The sequence below is a fragment of the Diceros bicornis genome, chromosome 39 (assembly GCF_020826845.1).
Source record: "Diceros bicornis minor isolate mBicDic1 chromosome 39, mDicBic1.mat.cur, whole genome shotgun sequence".
In the NCBI taxonomy this organism is placed as follows: Eukaryota; Metazoa; Chordata; class Mammalia; order Perissodactyla; family Rhinocerotidae; genus Diceros; species Diceros bicornis.
The window spans coordinates 8,560,178-8,585,439 of record NC_080778.1 but is presented as its reverse complement, the minus strand read 5'-3'; the positions used below and the strand labels follow the sequence as shown (position 1 = coordinate 8,585,439).

At 38.8% G+C, this 25,262-nt stretch overlaps 1 protein-coding gene across 1 annotated transcript in view; it reads right to left on the bottom strand.

Moving 5' to 3' along the window:
* Positions 1–25,262, bottom strand: part of PRKN (parkin RBR E3 ubiquitin protein ligase) — a 1,229,863-nt gene that overhangs the window by 556,957 nt on the left and 647,644 nt on the right. Inside the window, exon 6 of the mRNA XM_058534026.1 lies at positions 18,701–18,816. Coding sequence (XP_058390009.1) covers positions 18,701–18,816 — 116 coding nt within the window. The remainder of the gene's footprint in view (positions 1–18,700; positions 18,817–25,262) is intronic.

Here is a 25,262-nt window from a genome sequence, read left to right as displayed (position 1 = left end):
CTGTAGTTGAAGAACAAAGAGAAGCATAACTCACTTTATCATTGGGAATTCCCACTAATGAACATAGAGAAAATGCAGGAACACATTGCCATGTGCTCCTATTTGTGTGTAACCCTAATTATTATTACCTATACTGGGACCTCCCCAAACTCCAGTGATTGTAGCCTCCCTATTTGGGGTTAATCTAGTGAAGAGAGAGACAAATTTGGTTTAAAAAATTTAGGAGACATTATTGATTTCATCTTGCATTCCAGCACTGTAGAATGAGTCTAGCGGCATCTCAAGCTGAAGGAGAGAATTTCGGGAAAGTTGAGCCCTCTCTGGGTTGCAGCAACTTTCACTACACCCTACCATTTCATTCTCTTCCCATAATCAGAAGAGCCTGCATCTCCCAACAAACAGAGACGCATGACCTGGGGAAGGAGGAGAAACGGGGCTGCAAGGGCTGCAAGTGTAACTTTCAGGCCTTCGGTTCAGAGGTGTGCATCTGTAAGAACGGATCTTATCTAGTGTTATAGCTCCTCCCTATGGTTTCTGGACACTTTGGGTTATAAAATGAGTCCAGTGGCCCCAGCAAAGCCTCTGGTGGAACCAGGAATGCCTAGTCTTAGAGGCATACATAGGAGGACCATATGACAAGGTTTACCCAGGAAGGTCCCAATATTTGCTTTTGTCCATGCATCCTATCTGGTTTAGCATTTGTCCTAGATTTGTCCTAGTCATTAGTCTAGTTAGTAGCCTTATTAATAACTACATTAAAATAAATCGGACTTGTTTTGGCAGACATACACACTATACTTCTGTATTCTGTCTCATCTAGAGTGTATGAAGCGCATGGTGAGGTCTGCGAGACGCACAGAGCCACCAGGCGAACCATTGGTGGGGTCAATGGAAACGGTAGGAAGTTATAGGTTCTCTCTACATGAAATGTACACAGAAAATAGAAGCCAAACAGTATAGAGAGCACATAAAAGTAGTCAGAAGGCTTTTCGCCATTTATTGATTACAAATCTAGAACTATTTAGTGTGCTTGTTGGTAAGAGTTATTTATTTTGGAATAAACTTCCAACAGTAATTAGCTAAAAGTAAAAGTACGTATTAAGTACATAAGATTCTAATTCCAAGGTCAATTTGTGTGGGGTTTTCTCACATCAGCAGGCAATTTTCAGACACCAGCTGGGTGTCCCACAATTGAACTCAATTCTAGTACTATCTACCAGGAGATAGCATCAGATTCCACAGGTTAAGGGTTCAGTTCTGCAAAGACTCCCACTGCCATCCTGCTCCACTTCAGATGCCAATTGCAAGTCCAGGTTGTCACCTGGGATTCCGACCCACCTGCTGTAGATTGGAGGTTCCCACAACCCCCTCCTTGGGCTTGATTAATTTGCTAGAGCAGCTCAGAGAACTCAGAGAAACATTTTACTTACTAGATTACGGGTTTATTATGAAAGGATCTAACTCAGGACAGCCAGAAGGAAGAGATGCCTAGGGCAAGGTATGGGAAAAGGGAGAGGAGCTTCACGCTCTGAGTGTGCCACCCTCCCTGAACCTCCATGTATTCACCAACTTGATAGCTCTTGGAACCCCATTCTTTTGGGTTTTTATGGAGGCTTCATTACATAGGTATGATTGATTAAATCATTGGTCATTGATGACCGAACTCAACCCCTCTCTGGAGGTCAGGGGTGGAACTAAAAGTTCCAACTCTCTAATCACATGATCGGCTCCCCTGGCAACCAGCCCCATCCTAAGGTGTATCCCAAAGTAACCTCGTTAACATAACAAAAGACATCTTTGTTGCTCTCCTCATTTAGGAAATTCCAAAGGTTTTAGGAGCTCAGAAGGGGGACAAAGAACAAATTGATATTTCTTATGATAAATCACAATATTACAGTACAGAATTTCTATTTCTCAAGAAAGTTAGTGACGAATATGTAGGTTGCATAGGTGTTAGTCAACATTTTCCACCTACCAGAGGGGCTTTTAAAATATCACTGACCAGACAAAGACCAGAGACACAAACCTGCTGAAGAAGCATCAGTGTCTACTACAAAGCCCACAGTTATTTTAAGAATGCTGTGCTCAGAGAAAGTGATTTCACACATGCAGCTCAGGAGGTACATTTACATATTACTCAGTGAAGTGCGGCTTTTCATTTAGATCAAATGACTGTTCTCAATTAATTTACTCAATTTTGATTCCAAGTTTTCTTGTGCATGTACAAAAAGTTAGGTGATAGCTGTTAGTGTTAGCTTGCTTAGCAGAAGAACTTCATAAAGAGTTAAACTGAATAGTTTTCTGTCAGTCATTGTACGATAGAAACAAAAAATCTGTTAACTACAATAATTGCTCAATTTTTCTTTTCATGTAATTCATTGATTCAAAGTAAAGCTTTTGGAAGTTTATTCTCTTGACGATGAAATATCTGACATTATTGTGAATTCTATCGCAAATTCAGTTTAAAAGTTCCACATTGAATATGCTCTTTGTTTTTAAAGTGGCAATATGAATATATATTTCAGTGGAATACAGCACTATGGTTAAAAACAATGTTCTTACTAAATTTAGGAACTCGTGGAACATGCTTGGAAGTAACTGTGGTATGCATATAACTCATAACTGTGTTCAAACAAGCTGTGATATTCTACCAATCAAAGCAAAAGCTGTAGTTCTCAAAATTTACAAATATTTTTACAGGGACAGAATAACTGAACAACAAAGTTATTGTGACAAAATTGATGTTGCATAAAAAGCATCTCTGGGTGGCAGTGTGCACTGCCTGCCTTTGCTGCCCATCATCAAATGCACTCTTAGCAAAGTTTTGGCCTTGAAAAAACTACTTTGTAAATCAACTAGCGCCTACTGAAGGGTGGCAGAATACGCCACCCCAAACTATGTCACTTTAGCATAAGGATTATTTTGAGCTGAAGCCAGTTGGAAGGAAGCAGATACAAGAAAAGCTCTCTGTCCTCCCTTATTTGCCTAAAAGCAGGACATACATTTGTGAAGGGGTCTCCTTCCCTCTCTACCAGGAAGGGCAGAAGTTAATCAATGGAGACAACTCGAGACCCTTATCAGCCTAGAGGACACCAGAGGAATCCACATAACAAACTCTACCAACCAGCCCTTATCTTCCATTAGCTGTCCCATATATTCACCTTCCCACAATTGACTGGCCCAGAAGTTCAAAGTCCTTTTCCTCTGTGGTGTCACTGCTCTACAAATGTATTACTCTTTGGTTAACATGCTGCATAAGCCCAAGTTCTAACCAAGCTTTTGAGTTACACATCTCTGAGTGCTTCCATGAGCAAGTGCAATGCACGTGCTAATACACTTCTGTTTGTTATTCTTTTGTTAATCTGTTTTTGGTCAGGGCCCCAGCTGTAGACCATAGGAGGGTAGAGGGAAAAGATTTTTTTATCCTCTCCTACACTACAATAGTATTAATTACTTTACAAGACTCTTCTAAATTTGTTTGCATTTTGTTCAAAATCAATTAGCACTCTTTAATCAAAGTATTCAACTAATGGGGAGTGCCAAATCTTCAGCTTTTGAACCTTTAAGTAAATATAAATCACTGACAGCAGTTTGCAAGAAGACATTGAAACCAATCCCTATAAAAATGAAGGAGAAACTGATTAGATTAAATGATGAGAACTCAAATGATATACAAGATTTCCATTCTGAGATCTAAAATTGAACTTTTGGAACATTTCAATTTGTGGGAAGAATCTTTCAATGCAACTCCTATTTTTAATTAGATAAATTTACATTCATATTATAAAGAAGTGAAATTGAAAAAATTTCTGATTTTGCTGCATCTAAATGTGGTAGAACTTTCAAAATATGTATAAATAAAAATAACTTATTTGACAAGTTCTGTCTGTAAAAATGTTTGTCAAAGAAAGGTTCTCTGAATGAAGCAAAAAACAGTTATTTGGGATGATATTCTGTTAGAAATATTTACTCATTTTAATTAAAAAACAGTTGGAACTGAGGAGGCCAGCCCGGTGGCGCAAGCGGTTAAGTGCGCGCGCTCTGCTGCAGCAGCCCGAGGTTCACTGGTTCAGATCCTGGGCGTGCACCAACGCACCGCTTGGCAAGCCATGCTGTGGTGGCGTCCCACATAAAGTGGAGGAAGATGGGCATGGATGTTAGCCCAGGGCCAGTCTTCCTCAGCAAAAAGGAGGAGGATTGGCAGATGTTAGCACAGGGCTGATCTTCCTCACACACACAAAAAAATAGTGGGAATTGAGAATACTCTCTATAGAAATCTTCTCTGAGCTCATTACCAGTAGAGGGAGATTTTCTCAATTAAAAATATCACGATCTACAGAGAAATATCAATTGGAGGTGTTAACAATTTCAAATGCTTTAGTCACACTAAAACTTTGAAGAAGACTGCAGGCAGCTGCATTTTTTAAATTACAAAAAAGAAAATACAAAAATACATTTTGAACACAGTGGCTCAGGAGAAGGAACTGGATGTGGAGGCTGGCAATGACAGCGCCGGACGTCAGAGTTTGGTTTTGGGGTCAAGGGTCAAGGTCTGGTCCTTTCCAGGGAAATATGCGAGGAGGAGGTGCTTGAGCAGCGCAGGTAACGCCAGCGGCTAGCTGGCTGGACATGCAATAACCGGGAATGGGCAAATTGGGGGATGCCCTGCGTAAATACATACAAATTATTCTATGCATGTTTGAAATGCTGTCTCCGCCAAGTAAAAGAATCATTGGGAAGACTTGGCCTAAAGAAATAAGTTTTGGTCTCTATTTCATAGCCAAGACACATAGAGTGCACTAGAGGTGGGACCACATTCCGCCTTGCCTCAATTAGCCCTTTCCCACCACACCACTCAACGGCTGGAGTATACAGCTGTCATTTGCTCTCCTTGCATCCCATAAAAAACACACTTTATCTCTCAGCTCGAAGCACCTGGAACAGTTCCTTGACTCACAGGTGAGCTCAATAAATATCTGTTGAATGAACACACTGATTGACTTTTAAGTTATCTCTGATGATAGAGGAGGTTAAAGATTGCAGCCATCTGCATAAAATCGCCTTGCCTGTGACATTGATAATACAGGATGCTGGTATCTGTGTACACACTTCTGCACATGAATGTGTGGGTGTGATGGTGTGAGGATTATCACAACAGCACATTAAGTAGGCCTTACCGTTGTGAAAATCTACATCTGGATCTCGAAACCCTTGAAATTCCATTCCCAGTGCTCTTCAGATACAGGATTTGAGGCTATGTTTTCTTTGATGGAGAATTTGCCAAATTAACAAGAAACCAAGTCAACACATCATTACCCTTACTGCCATGAATAACTTGATTTGCATTCCAGGTTGTGAGACTATCGCTTATTTGGTTGCAAATAGCTCTGCAAGCTGTGGGAGCCACAAAGGACAAATCTGCAAATACTTAATTCTAAATGTTATGGGAAACAATAGCTACGTGTCCAATGTTTATAGAGGGCAAGGTAGGTCATATCAGTGCTTACCCATGTCCCAGCAGTTAAAAATTTCTGAGCACATGAATCAGTGCAAATATTATTTGCAACGGAAATAATTTCTCCTCACCAAGTTTATAATCAATTGCTAATTACAAGGATCAAGTTACAATTCAAAGCAAATGCACAAGTCACTTACAACATTTTTCTAAAGAAAATTAGCTATTCAAAGACTACGTGGGCATTTATTTCCAATGACAAGGGACCTGAAAAGGGCTGGCCTGGTGGCGTTGCAGTTAAGTTGACGTGCTCCGCTTCGGCGGCCCGGGGTTTGTGAGTTCGGATCCTGCGCACCGACAGACACGCCACTTGTCAAACCATGCTGTGGCGGTGTCCCATATAAAGTAGAGGAAGATGGGCAGGGATGTTAGCCCAGGGCCAATCTTCCTCAGCAAAAAGAGGATTGGCAATGAATGTTAGCTCAGGGCTAATCTTCTTCACAAAAGAAAAAAAAGAAAAAGAAAAAGGACATTAAAAATAATGCTTGACTGTCACCAAAGTCCTAGCTATGGCCACTTGGAGGCTTTAGGAATATAGCCGCTTCTTAACAACCACCATCAGAAAATGAACTGCTTAAAAATCCAGAGGGTTACAACATGCAAGGCTGACCTTAAGGGATACAAAATTGGTCCAGGAGGATTTGCAATATTGCCCTACCAGAGCCAGCAGGTGGCTGCCGTGCCCCCGCGGTGACAGTCAAATGAAAAGGTGAGGCATATGAATTTCATGCACAGGCATCTGTAACATCTCCAGGAAACTCTCCTGATGCAGTCACTCGGATCTGAAACCTACAGGGTTCGCTGTAGGAGAAATGAAGGTCAGTGACTGACATTAAAACTGACACAGCTCACATTTCCAAGCATCAATGCTAATAAAATATTTCTTCTGTTTTTACAAGTAACTGACCCCAAACAATATAGCTGAGTAATCTATAGCCAGTGAGTTGGACTTCAAAATTTGACTTTCCCCCTTATTCCTAAGAGCACCTTAAACTCTCCATTGACTTCTGATTAATTTATTTTATTTATTTCAGTTTTGGAAAATTCCATTAAATTCAGAAGGGATTTTTAACAGGAGAGTGTTGCATATAAAAAGAACTTGTTTTGTGTTTGTTGCACTGCATGAAACAGATTTACTTTAATTCATATCAGCAAACATTTATTTAAATCTCTTTGATGCAAAGTCTTGTGTGGGACATCGAGGCATCAGTCACATCTGCGCATCAGTCACATCTGCACTTCAGTCAGCTTGGGTTAGTCCTTCAAGCAGCCTGCCACTTAGCAGAGCAGACAGACTCTGCTATGTATGCAGCTCTGTTTTTGCAACTCTTACTGGTTTTTGAACTGTCTTTGTATTTCAGTTTACTGCTAGAATGTTCTTTTTCCACATGCAAACCTACTTCCAACCTTACCGGACAGCCTTGCCTTTTACTGTACAGAGAAAATTGGGACCATGCAAGGGGGCCAGGTGTGATGAGAGAAAAACAATGCAAACCACATAGACCTTGGTGTTAGGTTGGTTCATTCAGTTCCTTGTGGTATGCCAGATGTGATTTTTAAAATGTCTTAGCTTCAATTTCTTCATTTATATGATAGATGTTCAAATAATATGAAATAAATTTAGGTAAAGAATTACAGGTCATTAAGCGCTGTCTTTGAATTTCAAAGGAGGCAATGTAATTATCTTTATGGGAGTCTTTACCTAGAGGAAGGATTTTCCTTTCTGGAAGGGTTTATAGCAGCTGTGCCTCAAGACTGGATCAGATGGAGGTGTGCCACACTCTTTCAGGAAAGAATCACTCATAGCATAAGGAGAGAACTTACTCCCATGGGGTCTGGGGCACAGTGTGAAGTAGCCTGCTTCAAGCTAGAAGACATATCTTTGAAGTTTCCTCTTTCATCTTAAAAAGTCATAAGATATTCTGTTCCACTCTATAACATAGTCCTGTTTATTGTCAAATAAATTTGTATTCTGATGTACCTTTCTCTCTAATGCTATGTAAAATGGACACTTGAAGATATTCCCATATTTATGCGAAAGTACCTTTTGTTCCTGGAATGTTACGTTACCGAGGAGACTACGTACTATTTGGGTCTAACAGGAGAAATATATAGATCTGTATGCACAAAGAAGGTCTCTAATGCTATAACACACAAAAAAACTTCCAACAATTTTTCCATTGCAAAAATCAAGCCACTTACTAAAAAGGCCATGCTCAAGACTTCACTTCAATTTATGTGAGTATTTCTGGAGTCTGTGACGATGGTCTTCAGAGCCTGAGGATTGGATAAAAGCAGCAGTTCCCATCGGATGCCAAAATGTCAAGAAAGGGTTAAGTTGGTAGAAGATAGCCAGTAAGCAGTGTCTCAAAAATTAGACAGAAAAAGAACTTACATATTAAATATCACCAAAATTGACACGTGAATTGAAAAGAGAAGCCTAGAACGTGACAAATGCATTCAAAGGGAAAGTAATTAAGATCCCATTTCTCATCCCTCTTTGTTAAGTGAATGAAAGAATGCATACCAAAATACTGTCAAATGACAATTAAATCACACTTCCCCAGGAACACCAACAGCAAGTACAAATGGGCTTTGAGATAAATCTTTACTAATCTCCAAGCCCAAGTTAAGTCTGCAATCCAAGGCAGCATTCCTTCAAAAGGCTGAACGAATTTTATTTTGAGACATATTTGAAAGCAAGAAAATTATAAAAACTATTTATACCAAACAACAACAACATCAAAAACAAGTCTTTACTGGAGGACTTGAGGAAAATTACAAGGTAGGACTGCTTCTTAGATTTAATGTCCTACTGGGTACTGGGTTCTAAAACATGTTTCTGGAAGATTAAATTTTGACTGTGCAAACATGGTGATTTCCTAGTTTGTCTCCAGCTCTGCAAACTGAGGAATGATGAATAAAGGTGAAGAGAAGTACAGGGATGGCCTTGGCTGCCTTAGAAGGAGCAACACAGGGGAAGAGTAGAAATGATTTTTTCTTTCTGCCAAATGATATCATGGTAATGATTTTTCTGTTTTGTATGTTTTCAAATTTTACGTTTTTAAATTTTAAGAATAATATTGTAAAGTGAGATTGAAGGAGCAGAAATACTGTTCTCTCAGGGGGCACCTGGTGTCAGGGTGAGCCCCGAGACACACATATGTAAGTCCCACATTGGCTTTGCCCATGTCATTTGTATATGGCTGAATATCGTTATTCCTGAGTCTAATTGAGGTATCCAGGAATGTTTTGAACGTTTCTGATGTAATTTCTAGTGGAAATACTTAACAATACAGCTGTCGGGGGAAGAGGGAGAATCTCCCTCTGCCCTTTCCCTTAAGGTTCTTATGGCTGGCCAAATAATCAACAAGACAGGTTAGCAGGAGAAAATAATACCAAGTTTAATAACATGTATACATGGGAGAAACTCAGAAATGAGCAACTCGTCCCTCTGTCTAAGCTGCTTGCTTAAGTATTGCAGCTAAAGGCAAGGAGCGTGTTGGGGGTGGGTAGTGGCCTGGGACTTCAGAGGGCAGGAGGACAATTCTTTTCGGGGTCATCTATAGATAATGTGGTCAGGGAGAGACAGAGTTTTTGATAAAAGAGGCTTGGTGCCTTTGCTATTGTAACCTCTATCCTATATTATCTTTACAGCCATCATGATAGAAGATCTGTTCCAGGAAGGAGCCACCATGTCAAATTCTTTAGGCAGTTAGTGGGGGAGGTCAAATGTCCTTCAGAGAAAACAATCAAGGTAAAGAGATATATTTCAGGGTGGCCAAATCTTGATCTCCCACACAGCCATTCTACCTTCAAGTGCGGTTACTTTCTGCTCTGGCCTCAAGTTTTTGCTTTTTTATTTTTTATTACTTTCTAATTTTTTAGTTTTTTATTACTTTCTAATCATAAACCTAAGACCACGAGTGGATGATCAACTCACTAATGTAGATAGATAGAAGGGACTGCAAGGCTCTATGGCAGATGGGAACCTGCTGGTTCACATAAAACCTCAGGATGTTTTGGCTTTCTAATGGTTCACTTTTTTTCTTTAAGAGAGGAAAATATTTTATACACAATGTAAACTCAAAGGACGCAAATCATGTATCTGAACTAAAGTTTAAGCCTAACACCTGGAAATGAATAGCACATCTATCTTATATATTTTTCCACATATTACAGCCACATATGTGTGTTCTCCGGAAGGCAGTGTCATCGAAAACCTCATCTTTTATTTCTGCATCTGTCAGCAGACAGGAGCACAAATAAATGTTTTCCCAAATGACATGATCGATTTCTAAGCTGTGAACAAGCACTGTTTCTATCTTTTGCAGTCCTTTAGAACCAGTCGGAGCTTTACAGATTTCCTACGTCAATTCTTGGGACTTGGTAAGGAATCTGAAGGCCTAAGAGATTATGTTATTTTCCTAAGGTCCAAAAGTTAGCTTAGTGGCATTGGAGATCCTTGAATATAAGTTATTATACACTTGTTAAGAATTATTAAGAAGGTAGATGAAAGAGATGTTTATCTCTTTTCATATAAAAGTATATGTCTGTAAAGCACATAAATAAATAAAATTCTTACTTTGCTGCCAATTATCTACAATCTCTTTCAGAGGACAGAAGCATAATGAATACTTCCTAACTCATTCTATGAGCCCAGTATTACCCTAATACCAAAACCAGACAAAGATAATACAAGAAAAGAAAAATACAGATAAATATCTCTCATGGACATAGATGCAAAAATCCTCAACAAAATATTATCAAATCAAATCCAAAAAAGTATAAAAAGAATTATATACAATGGTCAAGTGGGATTTATCCCAGGTATGCAAGGCTGATTCAACATTCAAAAATGAAATAATGTAATCCATCACACCAACAGACTAAAAAAGAAAAATCACGGGGCTGGCCCGGTGGCGCAAGCAGTTAAGTGCGCGCGCTCCGCTGCGGCGGCCCGGGGTTCGCTGGTTCGGATCCCGGGCGCGCACCGACGCACTGCTTGGTAAGCCGTGCTGTGGCGGCGTCCCATATAAAGTGGAGGAAGATAGGCACCGATGTTAGCCCAGGGCCCTCTTCCTCAGCAAAAAAAGAGGAGGATTGGCGGATGTTAGCTCAGGGCTGATCTCCTCACAAAAAAAAAAAAAAAAAAAGAAAAATCACATAATAATATCATATCAACAGATGAAGAAAAAATATGTGACAAAATCCAACACCCATTTATGATAAAAACTGTCAGTAAACCAGGATTAAAGGGGAACTTCCTCAACTTAATAAACTCTATTTACAAAAAAATCTACAGCAAACATCATACTTAATGGTGAGAAACTTGAAGCTTTCACACTAAGATCAGGTATAGGACAAGGATGTCTTCTCTCACCACTCCTTTTCAACATCATACTGGAAGTTCTTGCTAATACAATTAGGAAACAAAAGGAAATAAAGCTAACAGATTGGGAAAGAAGACATAAAACTGTCTTTGTTCACAGATGACATGATCATCTATGCAGAAAATCCAAAAAAATCAACAAAAAAATTCCTGGAAAAAATAAGCAATTATAGCAAGGTTGCAGGGTACAAGGTTAATATGAAAAATTAATTGCTTTCCTATATACCAACAATGAACAAGTAGAATTTGAAATTAAAAACCCAATAACATTTACATTAGCATTATCCCCAACACTGACATAGTTAGGTATAAATCTACCAAATTTGTATAGGACCTATATGGGAAAAACTACAAAACTCTGATGAATGAAATCAAAGAAGAATTAAATAAATGGACGTATTCCATGTTTGTGGATAGGAAAACTCAATATTGGTAGGATGTTTGTTATTCCCAATTTGACCTATACACGCAATGCATTTTCAAAATCCAGCAAGTTATTTTATGGATTTTGACAAACTGATTCTAAAGTTGAGATGGAGAATCAAAAAACCCAGAATAGCCAATGCAATACTGAAGAAAAAAATAAAGTTGAAGGACTGACACTACCCAACTTCAAGACTTACAATAAAACTATAGTAATCAAGACAGTGTAGTATTGGCCAAAGAATAAACAAATAGATCAATGGAGCAAAATAGAAAGCCCAGAAATAGACCCCGTAAACATAGTCAACTGATCCTTACAAAAGAGCAAAGGCAATACAACAGAGAAAAGACAGTCTTTCAACAAAAAGTACTGGAACAATTGGACATCCACAAGCAAAAAAATGAATCGAGACACAGACCATACACCCTTCACAAAAATTAATTCAAAATGGATCATAGACCTACATGTAAAACACAAAACCATAAAACTTCTAGAAGATAACATAGGAGAAAACCTAGATGATCTCGGGTATGGCACAACTTTTTAGATACAATATCAAAGGCACAATCCATGAAAGAAATAATTCATAAGTTGGATTTCATTAATATTAAAAACTTTTGCTCTGTGAAAGACAATGTCAAGATTACGAGAAGACAAGCCACAGACTGGGAGAAAATATTTGCAAAAAAATACATCTGATAAAAAACTTATCCAAAATATACAAAGAACTCTTAAAGCTCAACCAATAGAAACAAACAACCCAATTAAAAAATGGGGCCAAAGACCTTAATAGACACCTCATCAAAGAAAATATACAAACAGCAAATAAGCATATGAAAAGATGCTCTACATCCTATGTCAGCAGGGAAATGTAAATTAAAGCAACAATGAGATACCCCTACACACCTATTAGAATGGCCCAAATCCAGAACACTAGCAACACCAAAAGCTGGTGAGGGTGTGGAGCAACAGGAACTCTCATTCACTGCTGGTGAGAATGCACAATGGTACACCCACTTTAGAATACAGTTCAGTCGTTTCTTACAAAACTAAACACTCTTCCGGTATAATCCAGCAATCACTTTCCTTGCTATTTACCCAAAGGAGTTGAAAACTTACGTCCATACAAAAACCTGCACATCAATGTTTATAGCAGCTTTACTCATAGTTGCCAAAACTTCGAAGCAACCAGGATATCCTTCAGTAGGTGAATGGATAAATAAACCAAGGGCTACATCCAGACAATGGAATATTATTCAGTGCTAAAAAGAAATGAGCTATCAAGCCATGAAAAGACATGGAGGAATCTTAAATACATAATATTAAGTGAAAGAAGCCCATCTGAAAAGGCTACATACTATATGATTTTAACTATATGACATTCTGGAAAGGGCAAACCTATTGAGACAATAAAAAGATCAGTGGTTTCCAGGAGTGGAGGGTAGAGCACAAAGAATTTTTAAGGCAACGAAAATTTTCTGTATGATATTATACTGATGGATATGTCATTATACATTTGTCCAAACTTATAGAATGTACGGCACCAACGTATTGCTGTAAAAAATAATGTCTTTAAAATTCTTACCCTGCATTAGTATGATGAGGAATACACAGAAAAAATATTTATAGATAAATTAACACTATCTTCCAGTTTTAACCATTATGGAGTTAATTACTTCTAATTTGACTAATGATGTATGATTAGTGCACATGCAAAAATAAAATAAACATAAAATATAGATATCCAAAATTTTATTTTCAAGTATGTAATTAATAATGACTTTTGCTTTACCTCCAGGAACATACAATATTTCAAAATCAAAACCAAAGAAATATATTTAAACATAAACTCACAAGTCAGTAAACCTTATATTAATAAAGGACACACTGATATCATGTATTGTGAATAAGGAAGTAATTGCAGAGGCCAGATCTGTTTTCTAGATTCTTCCTAAAGCTTTCATACTGAGAAAGTGTTTCATTCTTCTCTCACAATAGAAAACGCAAATAAGTAAGAAATGCTCAAACTCTCTAATAACAATTTAAAAAACCAAATATTAATTACAAAAATAATTTCCTTTAGCAAATGGGCAATGGCTAAAAATATGAATATAATGCTGGAAAAGATGCAGGAAGGAGCCCTCTCAAAGACAAGCAATCACAATTTAAAATGGTGCAATGTTTCTGGAAATAAATTTGGCCACTGTGCATCAAAAACCTTAAACATGTCAATTACCACTGACCCTTTATTCCAACTTCTATAACTGTGTTCTTAGATTCAAAGCATGTAATCAATGATCTCTGTAAAAGGAAGTGGATTTTAGTCTTACTTAATTTAACATATGTATTTTTAAAAATTAGAAATAACCCAAATCACCAGCAATAGGGAAATGATTAAACAAAGTCGAGTATTCCCATATGATGGAATCTAAGGTACCTATTAAAAATAAAGATTGTTTTCACAGAATATTTCAGGGCAGGGAATATTTATCATGATGCCACGTTAAATGGAAAAAGCCAGATACAAAACTATATATACAACGTGATTACATATAGTGTGCACACACACACGTACACCATACATACATGTAAATATTCAGGCATACTCAAGATACTTGAAAGAGTTAAACTCAAACCTTACTAACTGTGAGGGTAAAGTTTTCTAACATGTTTTGTATTTTATTGTGAGTGAATTATTTTTAAAATAAAAAATAAAGCATTAGCAGGAAACTCCCCCCCACAACAATCAGCCAAGTACAACGTAGAGTATTGAGGTGTCCTAATGTAGGCTTTTATAACATCCCTATGCATGAATCCATCAACATAAAAAGAAAGGATCCTTTTCTCTATCCTATATATAGGGCATTCCTCTGCTGCCTTATAAGAGAAAGAACCCTATTCAATCAAGTGGTTGGTTATACACATGCACTTAAATCTAACTGAATATAGTACTTTCTATTTATAAAATTCCCCAAAAGTAATAATAGGAAAAATTTTATTGCAACTGACAATATTATTTTTCCAGCAATTATCTCCCTGCATATCTGGGAGGCGGCTCATTTCCTGCCAAAGATGTTGTGAGTAATAAAGGTGACAGCTTAGCAGCAGGAAACACAGAGGGTGATCCTCACAGTAAGACAATATGATCAACACTACATGTTTTAATGCCATCTTTATCAACTTTCATGGAAGGTTTCAAAACACTAGCTGGTGGGCTGCATTCTGACTTCCAGAAAAATGTTTTGAATTTCTCCTTTGAAAAACTGAAAAGTGATTTTAATGACCTCTTGCTTTCAGAGCAGTTGAGCCCTTATTTTTAGCACTTTCCAATTCCTTTCCTGAAATACCAGAAGAATCAGCTGTTCTTCTGTATGTTGAAGGCATACAGAATCATTCTGTATCATTCACCTCGCCAAGGGAGGCTGAAATGCCGCATTTTAGGCAATATCGTGGGGTTCCCTGCCACAGTATGCAGCAAAAGGAAAACATCTCATTTTTATTCCTTCTTGGAAACAAGTTTGTTCAACAGATCTTGTTAAGGTTTTCAGTCTTCTATTAGTCAATATTTTTATTTAAATTTATTAAGAATAGAAGTACCATGTTAGGAGTATTAATACCCACTAATCGTGAAATCACAGAGTTTAAAGCAACTTTAAAAGGCCATCTATGGGAATTTTTTCCTTATTCTGTCCAGCTTGCTAAAGCATCATTCAGAGACCTGGCAGTGTGTCAGAATTACCTGTGGAACTTGTTAAAAATAGAGGAGATGGGTTTGGCATGGGGCTGGTTCATCTCTATTTTTAATAAGCTTCTCATCTGATTCTGTTTACAACCAACTTGGAGGCCCACTACACCAAGTTTCCATAGGATCTGATATATTAAAAGAACACTATAGAACTAAAACTGGGATAAGGTAATTTTCTTTTTTTAATTTTTTGTTTATTGCAGTAACATTGGTTTATGACATTGTAAAAATTTCAGGTGTACATCATTGTACTTCTATTTCTGCATAGATTACATCATGTTCACCACCAAAATACTAATTACAAACCATCACCACACACATGTACGGAATTATCCCTTTCACCCTCCTCCCTCCCCCGTTCCCCTCTGGTATCCACCAATCCAATCTCTGTCCCTATGTGTTTGTTTATTGTTGTTATTATCTACTACTTAATGAAGGAAATCATACGGTATTTGACCTTCTCCCTCTGACTTATTTCACTTTGCATTATACCCTCAATGTCCATCCATGTTGTCACAAATGGCTGGATTTCATCGTTTCTTATGGCTGAGTAGTATTCCATTGTGTATATATACCACAGCTTCTTTATCCATTCGTCCCTTGATGGGCACTTAGGCTGCTTCCAAGTCTTGGCTATTGTGAATAACGCTGCAATGAACACAGGGGTGCATGTACCTTTACAAATTGGTGTTTTCCTTTACAAATTGGTGTTTTCAAGTTCTTTGGATAAATACCCAACAGTGGAATAGCTGGATCATATGGTAGTTCTATCCTTGATTTTTTGAGGAATCTCCATACTGTTTTCCATAGTGGCTGCACCAGTTTGCACTCCCACCAGCAGTGTATGAGAGTTCCCTTCTCTCCACATCCTCTCCAACACATGTTGTTTCCTGTCTTGTTAATTATAGCCATTCTGAGGGGCGTGAGGTGATATCTCATTGCAGTTTTGATTTGCATTTCCCTGACAGTGATTTTGAACATCTTTTCATGTGTCTGTTGGCCATCTGTATATCTTCTTTGGAGAAATGTCTGTTCAGGTCTTTTGCCCATTTTTTAATTGGGTTGGTAGTTTTTTTGTTGTTGAGATGCATGAGTTCTTTATATATTTTGGAGATTAAGCCCTTATCAGATGTATGGTTTGCAAATATCTTCTCCCAATTGTTAGGTTGTCTTTTCGTTTTGTTGATGGTTTCCTTTGCTGTGCAGGAGCTTTTTAGTTTGATGTAGTCCCATTTGTTTATTTTTTCTATTGTTTCTCTTGCCCAGTCAGACGTGGTGTTTGAAAAGATGTTGCTAAGACCGATGTCGAAGAGTGTACTGCCTATGTTTTCTTCTAGAAGTTTCACAGTTTCAGGTCTTACATTCAAGTCTTTAATCCATTTGGAGTTAATTTTTGTGTATGGTGTAAGGTAAGGGTCTACTTTCATTTTTTTGCATGTGGCTACCCACACGCAGTTTTCCCAACTCCAGTTTTCCCAACACCATTTGTTGAAGAGACTTTCTTTTCCCCATTGTATGTTCTTGGCTCCTTTGTCAAAGATTAGCTGTCCATAGATGTGTGGGTTTATTTCTGGGCTTTCGATTCTATTCCATTGATCTATGTGTCTGTTTTTGTGCCAGTACCATGTTGTTTTGGTTACTATACCTTTGTAGTATATTTTGAAATCAGGGAGTGTGATACCTCCAGCTTTGTTCTTTTTTCTCAGGATTCCTTTAGCTATTCGGGGTCTTTTGTTGTTCCATATAAATTTTAGGATTCTTTGTTCTATTTCTGTGAAAAATGTTGTTGGAACTTTGATAGGGATTACATTGAATCTATAGATGGCTTTAGGAAGTATGGACATCTTAACTATGTTAATTCTTCCAATCCAAGAGCACGGAATATCTTTCCATTTCTTTGTGTCTTCTTCCATTTCTTTCAGAAATGTTTTATAGTTTTCAGTGTACAGATCTTTCACCTCTTTGGTTAAGTTTATTCCTAGGTATTTTATTCTTTTTGTTGCAATTGTAAATGGGATTGTATTCTTAATTTCTCTTTCTGCTACTTCATTGTTAGTGTACAGAAATGCAACTGATTTTTGTATGTTGATTTCCCATTTGGCTGGTAGGAGTCAGAAGTTTCATTTCCTCCATTAAATGTGACCCCTCACACAAACTACTTTCATTCAGTTTCTTAGTTTCTTTATTAAGTAAGGTTGTGATGATTCCTCTGTTACATCTCTACCCTAGAGGCTCTCTGTAGTGTAAAACTCTTGTTGCCTTCCCACTATCTAGTCCCACTTCTGGTGGCAACACTTTAGTTACCCCAGTTTCCCTGGAGAAGTAACTACCTCTCTCCCACTGAAGGTGGGCTTGGTTGGAATGTCAATCAAGGTGCTCTGATGCCCCCTGGCTGACCAGTTGGCCCAAGACCCAATTTTGTCCAACCAGGTTTTCTCTCCCAGGAAAATAAATCTTGAGGCAAGTGAAGCAGAGACTGAAAATAGATGAAGTCGATTCATCTGGTATGGGTGACCCAAAAAGTCTGTCTGTTAGTTCCTGCTCCCTGAGCGATCCTGATTCCTAGGCTTTCTGAAACCTGGTTTGTCAGCTTTTCCTTGGGATCTGTGAACAACCTCATAGCCTTCTAATAAATTCTTTCTTTTGCTTGTGAAAAAATAAATAAATAAATAAATAAATAAATAAATAAAATAAAAAAAAAAATAAATAAATAAAAGGTCATCTAGTATAGCTCCAAAGGCCACAGAAAGACAACACTTAAATGACTAGGGCATATAGCTGTATTTGCTTAAAAGTCTGGAACAAATAATATTCTGATTTTATTCATTCATTCATTCTGACATTTCTCTAAAAGTTCTTCCTCATGTCAGGACTAAGACCCCTCTATTGCAATGGGCCCTTCTAGCTAACCTCAGAGAATATGTAATAATGCTAATTTCTTTTACTCTGTTCATTTGAGTAGCGTGGAGTCAGGACTTCTACTCTCAACCATCTTCTCTGCAGGTGAAATACGCGTAGTGTCCTTGTCTCCCAAACTATATTCCTGATCTAGACATTTCCCCTTTTTTCTCACAGAGCATCTCCACATTTTCTTTTTTTCATTGTATTCACTAAGACTTGAAATAACCAGGTCCAAACTAGCTCCCTGCTTTTATTTTGGGGGTATGAATGTATGTGAAGCGCCAATATAAATACAGACATATTTGTGGAAGAATTAAAGTGTATGGAAAAATTTTTTAAATAAAAGGTTATAGGCCATATATCCCAAGATAAATGGTGTTCATAAATTGTTATTGCATTCCGAACATTAGCATCATGTTTTAATTTATTTTAGAACTCTCTGATATCAATACATATGTTTATATTTTAATTATCAACCAAGATGACACCATCTTTAGATATACGTTGTCTCACTTATACCATAAGATCCTACCTGAGTACTGACTAAACTGAAGGTTTGGCATTTTAAATAGCTTCATCACATTAACATATACTCAAATTGGGTGGACAGTACCAAACTAAAGCAGACACTCCTTAGGAAAGAGAAATCACTGAGGAAGGCTTACGTGGGAGCATACTACTGGAAAGCAGGAGGTTGAGAGTAACAAGTTTCCAGATCCTTACCTGACGTCTGTACATGTTATGCAGGTGATGTCTCGACTATTTGTCGTGATCAGGTTCAAAGCTACTGATGTTTCCTTGTCAGCGGTCGGGTGTGCTCCACATTTAAAGAAAAATTCCTGAAAGAATGAGAAATACAATCACAAACATGGAATCTGGCTGGTTATTTCCCCCTCTCTAGACATTTCCACAGTAAACTATCTCTTCAGGCAAGAGAAGAAATCTATCATTAGGTATGAGTTATAAATAAGTCAGAATCAAATCTTTTCAGGGAAACTAATGCCCTTGTGTCGAACTAGTCAACAATTCCCTTTTTAGACAGGTCCTAGCATCTGTGCTAGTCGTTCCTTCTTTGGCTCTTTCAGCCACGGACCGGGGGAAACACTCTGTGCCCCTGGTTTAGCAATGCCCCTCGGTGTTAAGTGAGTTTAGTGGAATAACACAATGTGGATGTAGAAGGAAGCCTGAAACAGTATCTCACAAATGAGGAAAGGGAGGCGCTGAGCCATGAAATGATTTGTCCAAAGTCAAACAATCAGAGGTGAAGCCAGGACGTAACCCAGGCTTCCTAAGAGAAACCCAGTGCTTTTCCTATAGTGTCCCTACACAGTTGGCCGGTTAGCAGCAAGGATGTGGAGCAGGGGAAGGAGCCGAGGGATCCCTCCTCTAAATAAGCACGCAAGCACACGCAGACTCACAGAGGAGTAGAGGGTGGCTCTCCTCAGCCTAATTCAGAGCCTCGTTCTCTTTCTCTTCAGCATCCCAGAATTCCCTGGGAGATGTGGCCCCCACCCCCCACGCCAGGCAGCTGGGAATGTTCTAAAGCTGTACCTCTCTCCTCCTTAGATCGTTTTCCCAGCCTTGTTCTGCACACACGCCTTTATTTTACCTTTTCACATACGTCACATTCTTTTGATTGATAATATTTTCCCTTCTCAATCAAAATCTTTTTATTTTTCTTCATTCCTTCCTTCTGTTATTTCTGTATTTGTTCACACACCCTTTCTACCCTTCATACGCCAAGGTGTTTGGCCAGGAATTGCTCTGCTTCTTGCCAAATAGTCTCTACCCCTTCCATGATAATAACACCCACGAAGCCAAATTTTCTGCGACTGCAAAAATTCTATACAAATATATCCCCAGATGACAGAAGAACACTTGCACACAACACTTACTCCTTCACTTGTGAGCAACAAGTTGGGATGTGCAAAGTATTTTCCCTTTAAACACTAGACCTGGTGTCAACAAACTTTTATTAAAGCACCAGATAGTCCTCGGCTTTGCTGGCCATGTGGTCTTTGTCATACTTCTCAACTCTGCATCGTAGGCTAAAAGCAGCCATGGACAATATGCAAATGAAAGGATGTGGCTGTGTCCTAACAAAACTTTATTTATAAAAACATGTGGCAAATTGAATTTTGCCCACAGGCCATATATCATCCACCCCTACGCTAGACTCTGAGATATTTGTGGAATGTCTCATTCATATTTGTATCGTAACAGCGCCTGGCAGAGGTTATGCATTAGATATATTTTCTTAAATGAAAAATCAATAGATTTATTTAATAAATGCTACTAGGGTCCCTTTATACATTTGACAGCACCACCCTTAATTTGTTCTTTCCCTACTTGTAACCAAACTAACCTCATTCTCCTCTGACCTGAGACACAGTGAGCAACTCCTGTGGGTCTCAAACTGCAGTGTGCATCAGAATCAACTGGCAGGGGGTTGCTTGTTAAACTAGACATTGCTGGACCCCACAGCAGAGTTTCTAATCTGATGAGGGGCCAAGGGTTTGCATTTCTAACACGTTGCCAGGTGATGCTGTTACTATGGCTCTGGGGACCACACTTTTGAGAACCACTGAGTTATTCTAATATTACAGTAAAGGGAGTAAACTCAACTTATTCTTCAGAAGATGACAGTTATACCAGACCTCACTTATCGCATCTAAAAATAAGGCCATATCTCAGGTAAAATGTGTTACTCTCCAAAAATCTGGAGTGTGCCACTGTACAGAGAAGTATCCCAAAGCCAGGTGTTTGGAACCTAGGTTGTTCTTAACTACAAGTGTCTTACCAATCCCAGATGGTACAGCTGCTAGTTAGATAGGACCTATCCTACCTCGGGCAAGTGGCATAGTAGTTGACCCACTGTTGTCCCTGTAGTTCTCAGCCCCAAAGTTAAGAGTGTGCAAATAGTCTTGCTATAATAGATGGGATGTGCAGTGTATCTGACGGGAGCCTGTTCAGGTACATCTATGGAGTCCTGCCCATGAGCCCAGGTCTTTCCCTAGAGCAGCATGGAAATCATACTGATTGTTTTCGTTTGTTTGTTTGTTTTAACATGGAATGTTACCCTGTTCACTCAATCTTTTGAAATTTTACAAATCCTTCAAAGGCCAGTTCAAGGGTATTGAGAAAAAGATTTAAAGCAATTCGTGACCACCAAAACAAAAAGTTTGGAGGACATGACTGACCCTTACAAAATACTTTGAGCTAGCTGCGACTGCTTTTTGCAGACATGAAAAAAATTCTCACTCATAACACAAAGTAATTCCTCCAAAACAGCTGAGTTAGCTGGACTATTGAGAAGGTATTTCATATACAGATAAATAGATAGTATTTATATTTTTTCTTAGCTTGCAGAAAGCTACTGGTAGATGCCCAGCTAACAAATCACAAAATGCTCTAACACCAGATAAAATTCAGCCATATCAAAGTCAAAATCCTATTTATTGGAGGTGGTGTATGTTTACAGATAATAGTATAAAGTTACAGATATTTGAAAAATTCCAGTAATTTGCATGGTGTGATCAAATTAAAATACAAATTACCAACTCTGTATACTAAATACGTATGTCTCATCAATGAATTTCAGTGCTTTCTCCACTAATTTTTATGAATGGAGGTTCTTCTATAGTATTAGAGTAATTGGCAAGAATGCTGGAGGATCCGAGATTTCACCCAGCTTGCAAGCTAACAGGTTAGTCTGCCACAGTCTCATGGATGCTGGCAGAAGACAAAAGACCCTTGGATCAGAGAAAAGGACTGCATGACTCCAAGCCCAGGCAGGAAAAAGTAGGGACATCATGATTACGTCAGTTCCTCTACACCTCAACTCCCACAGGGATGAATGGATCAACTAAGCTAGATGTTACACATGCAGTGGTTCTGCATCACAGCTCAGGACCCTGAGCTTAGGGAACCCAAAGCTTTCATAAGGAACTGTCAGAAAACCTTCCTTTTGTCCTGAAGGGAGACACTGTCTTTATTATACTGGATAATAAGGAGATCTGCTCTACAACTTCCTTGAAAAGATCACCGGGAACAAAAGAGTCGTGAGCACCTCCCTCCCAAGATATGCAGAGACATGAGGGAAACTTGGAGAACTGCCTGTCAATAGTAACATCACCTTTTCTTACAGACTAATCACGAGCGTGATCTGGTCATGTCCTGTCCTATAGAATCAGGGGGCTACCATTTTCAAAGTCATTCTGATATTTCCAGTCTGCATTCAAAACACACAAACAATAAAGCAACACAAAACAGAAGTGAGCAGAATCTTTTTTAAAAATTCTACCTTTGGTATCTCAGCTTGCTCATAAAGGCCTGTCATCTCACAGACAGCTACGTGACTCTTTTGGAGTAACTGTCTGTGAATTCTGCCTTTCCGTGTTTTGTTTCTCTTGATTGTTCTGATTAAAAAAATCAAGGATGCCAAAGCCAGAAAAGTCTTCCCGCTAGAGTCCACGCAGCGTGGTCAGAAAGCTGACACCACCATGAGATCTGGTCACCAGGGGCATGACACCATCTGATCCCCACAGGGGCCCAGGGAACACCTCAAGCTGGGCCTAGTGACAGCAGTTATGTCCCAGGGCCAGGCTGCCCGAGGTGGCATTCCAAAGGATTGGGGTTTGACCAACAAAGTTACTTCAACGTCACTAGGGAAACAGTCCTGCGTGGGTACAGCAGGGAAAGATTCTCGTTCCTTAGGGGGGCCATATGTCAATCCTTATTCACTAGGGAGGACAGGATCCTTAAGTGTGGTAAATAGAGAGTTTCAAAGGGGCCCACCCTGCCTTTTACACATCCAGCTCACAGATAAATCAGCTACCAAAACCCAAAATAAAACAAAACAAAAAAAATCAAGTCCTGTTCAATTGAATGAATTCCTCCACCTACCCAGGAGCTGCAGTTCCCACTGGCTGGCTCACTTCCTTTGGATCCATATACTCAATTATGAGAAGCCATAAGCAGCTATGGAGCTAAAATCTATGACAGGAATTGGCCTGTTTTTTTTTTCCTTTTTTAAGATAGTTTACACTATCTTAAAAAAGGAAAAAAAAAACTATCCCAGAATAAGATCTTAAAAAATGTGCTTGGCTTCACAATGTGACTCTGTTAAATGTTCCAGAAATGTTTTCCACCATATTAGTACTAAATAGGAAATCCAAAATCCAACAGAGTTGTATTCCGTAAGTTCTTAGAAATGTACTCACATTTTCACCATTTCTGTGCACAAGACTATGATTCTTTCCTTCTGCTCTCACTGAGTTGTTATATTTTATCATAACTCACCCATCCTTTCATTTCAGATCGTAGAGGCCTGACCTTCTAACTGAATCAGAACCCATAAAAATCGAAGGTATACCAAGAAAAAGACCTGTGAGCATTTCAATGCAACTGCTGGTGGCATTCCTGGAAACCACCTCTTCCTTCGAGCTCCACTATGCCACTCGACTCATAACTCATTATCAGTGTCTCTCACAAAGGGGCAACAATAACAAGTATGGAAACAAACAAATAAACCAGCAAAATCTGAAAATTAGATTAATACCAAGAACCCAATCTTATAAAAACTTATAAGATCAGGAGCTTATTAGCAAACTCCAAACACAAATTGATGTGTACCAAACTACTACAAAAATAGCCTGCAACTAACATTTGGAAAGCCCCACTTGTTCCAACCACAATTCAGTTTCACACCTGAAAAAATAGCAGTGAGACCTGACGTCTCCTTTGCTCATGAACCTTCTAACAGCTTTTATTGAATTTCCCAAAGTTAACAATTTTTACAGGTATTGCTTAACAATTAAAAAATTGTGTCTATCTTGATGAAGAGTTAAATTCCATGTTAGTCTCCAAATCCTTCTTAGTTAATATCGCCCAAAGGAAACATACTTTCTCTTGAAACAATGAAAAAATTTTCACTAGAAGGTTGCAGTGGGTCTATGGTTTGTACTAAGCAAGTAATTGACTGGTTATTTGCATAGGTCAGGGTCAAGTCAGGGAAACAGGGCCATATCCCGTAGTTTAGCTGAGTGAATTTAAACTGGGGTCTAGCTGCAAAGGTGGTGGAAGCCCAGAAGAGCTAAACAGGGACAGGATGCCACGTGAGATCAGCAACATTAGGGGCTCCAACTACCTGGAGTTGGAGGATGGTGGGAGGAGGTGGCAATACCACCGCTCAGCAGCTGGGCTGTCTGGTGGGAGCTGGGAGGATGAATGAGATGCAGCCACTGCCAGAGACGCCTCCCAAAGAGAAGGGGAGAAATACCCTGGCTTCTGCTTTCTCTCTGCCCTCTCATCTCCCACCAGTGCTCCCCTGGGCAAAGCCAGCCTGGAGCAAGGAGAGGGAGCTCTTGAGCTGGTGTTTGCCCTGGCCAGCCTGCCATGCCAAGCAGAGAGGGGCAGGGCAGGTAGATCTGAAAGCAGCCACCAGGTGACTGGTGCACCATCAGGAGGTGCACCATCAGGAGGCAAAGCCAGTTTGTAAAGGCAAATTTCTTCAACTTTCACTCCTTGTTAGTGGTGACATTCTCATTAGCCTCCATAAAAGATAAAAAGATATAATCAGATATGGTTCTATAAAATGTACTAACTAAAGATACATAAATATTTACACTATGTGTTGAGTTTAAGCCTAAATAAACCTGTCCAAAGATTATCCACCCAAACTTGCAAATTAGATCAACTGAGAACACAAGGTCATTTTCTCTATTTATGAGATAAACCAGTAATAAGCATCTTATTATATCAAAGAGGTCCTCACAGTTACCAAGTTACCACAGACAACCTGTCACTTAGAATCAATCTAAATATCTCTTTCAGACCTAAAAATTCTGTCAGTAGCTAACAACAAACAATACCCCCAGCTCCTCTCTCCTCAGACTCTGCAGGCTCTCATAGTTCCTTATTTGGTTAGATGCAGATTCTTTTGTAAGAAGCAACTGTTAGTTTTAAGTCTTATTATCCATTTAGAAGTTTCATTATTAATGTTAATAATAGTTTCAATTTTCTCTAAGCTAAAACATGGCAAATAAAGCATAATTACCACACTCTCTGCCTGGTACAGAAGTAAAGCCTATAAAAGAGGCATGCCAAAAATTTATCTTGTGAGGCTATTACTGGTCCTCAGCCCTCATGCTGAAGTGTTAGACTCATTTTGTGTTATATAAATCCAGGATGTAATTACATCAGTTTGGATACAAGATAACTATGCAACCTGCTAGACTGTATAATACTTGCAGACTTTGCGAATTTAACAATGCCAGGTGTAAAA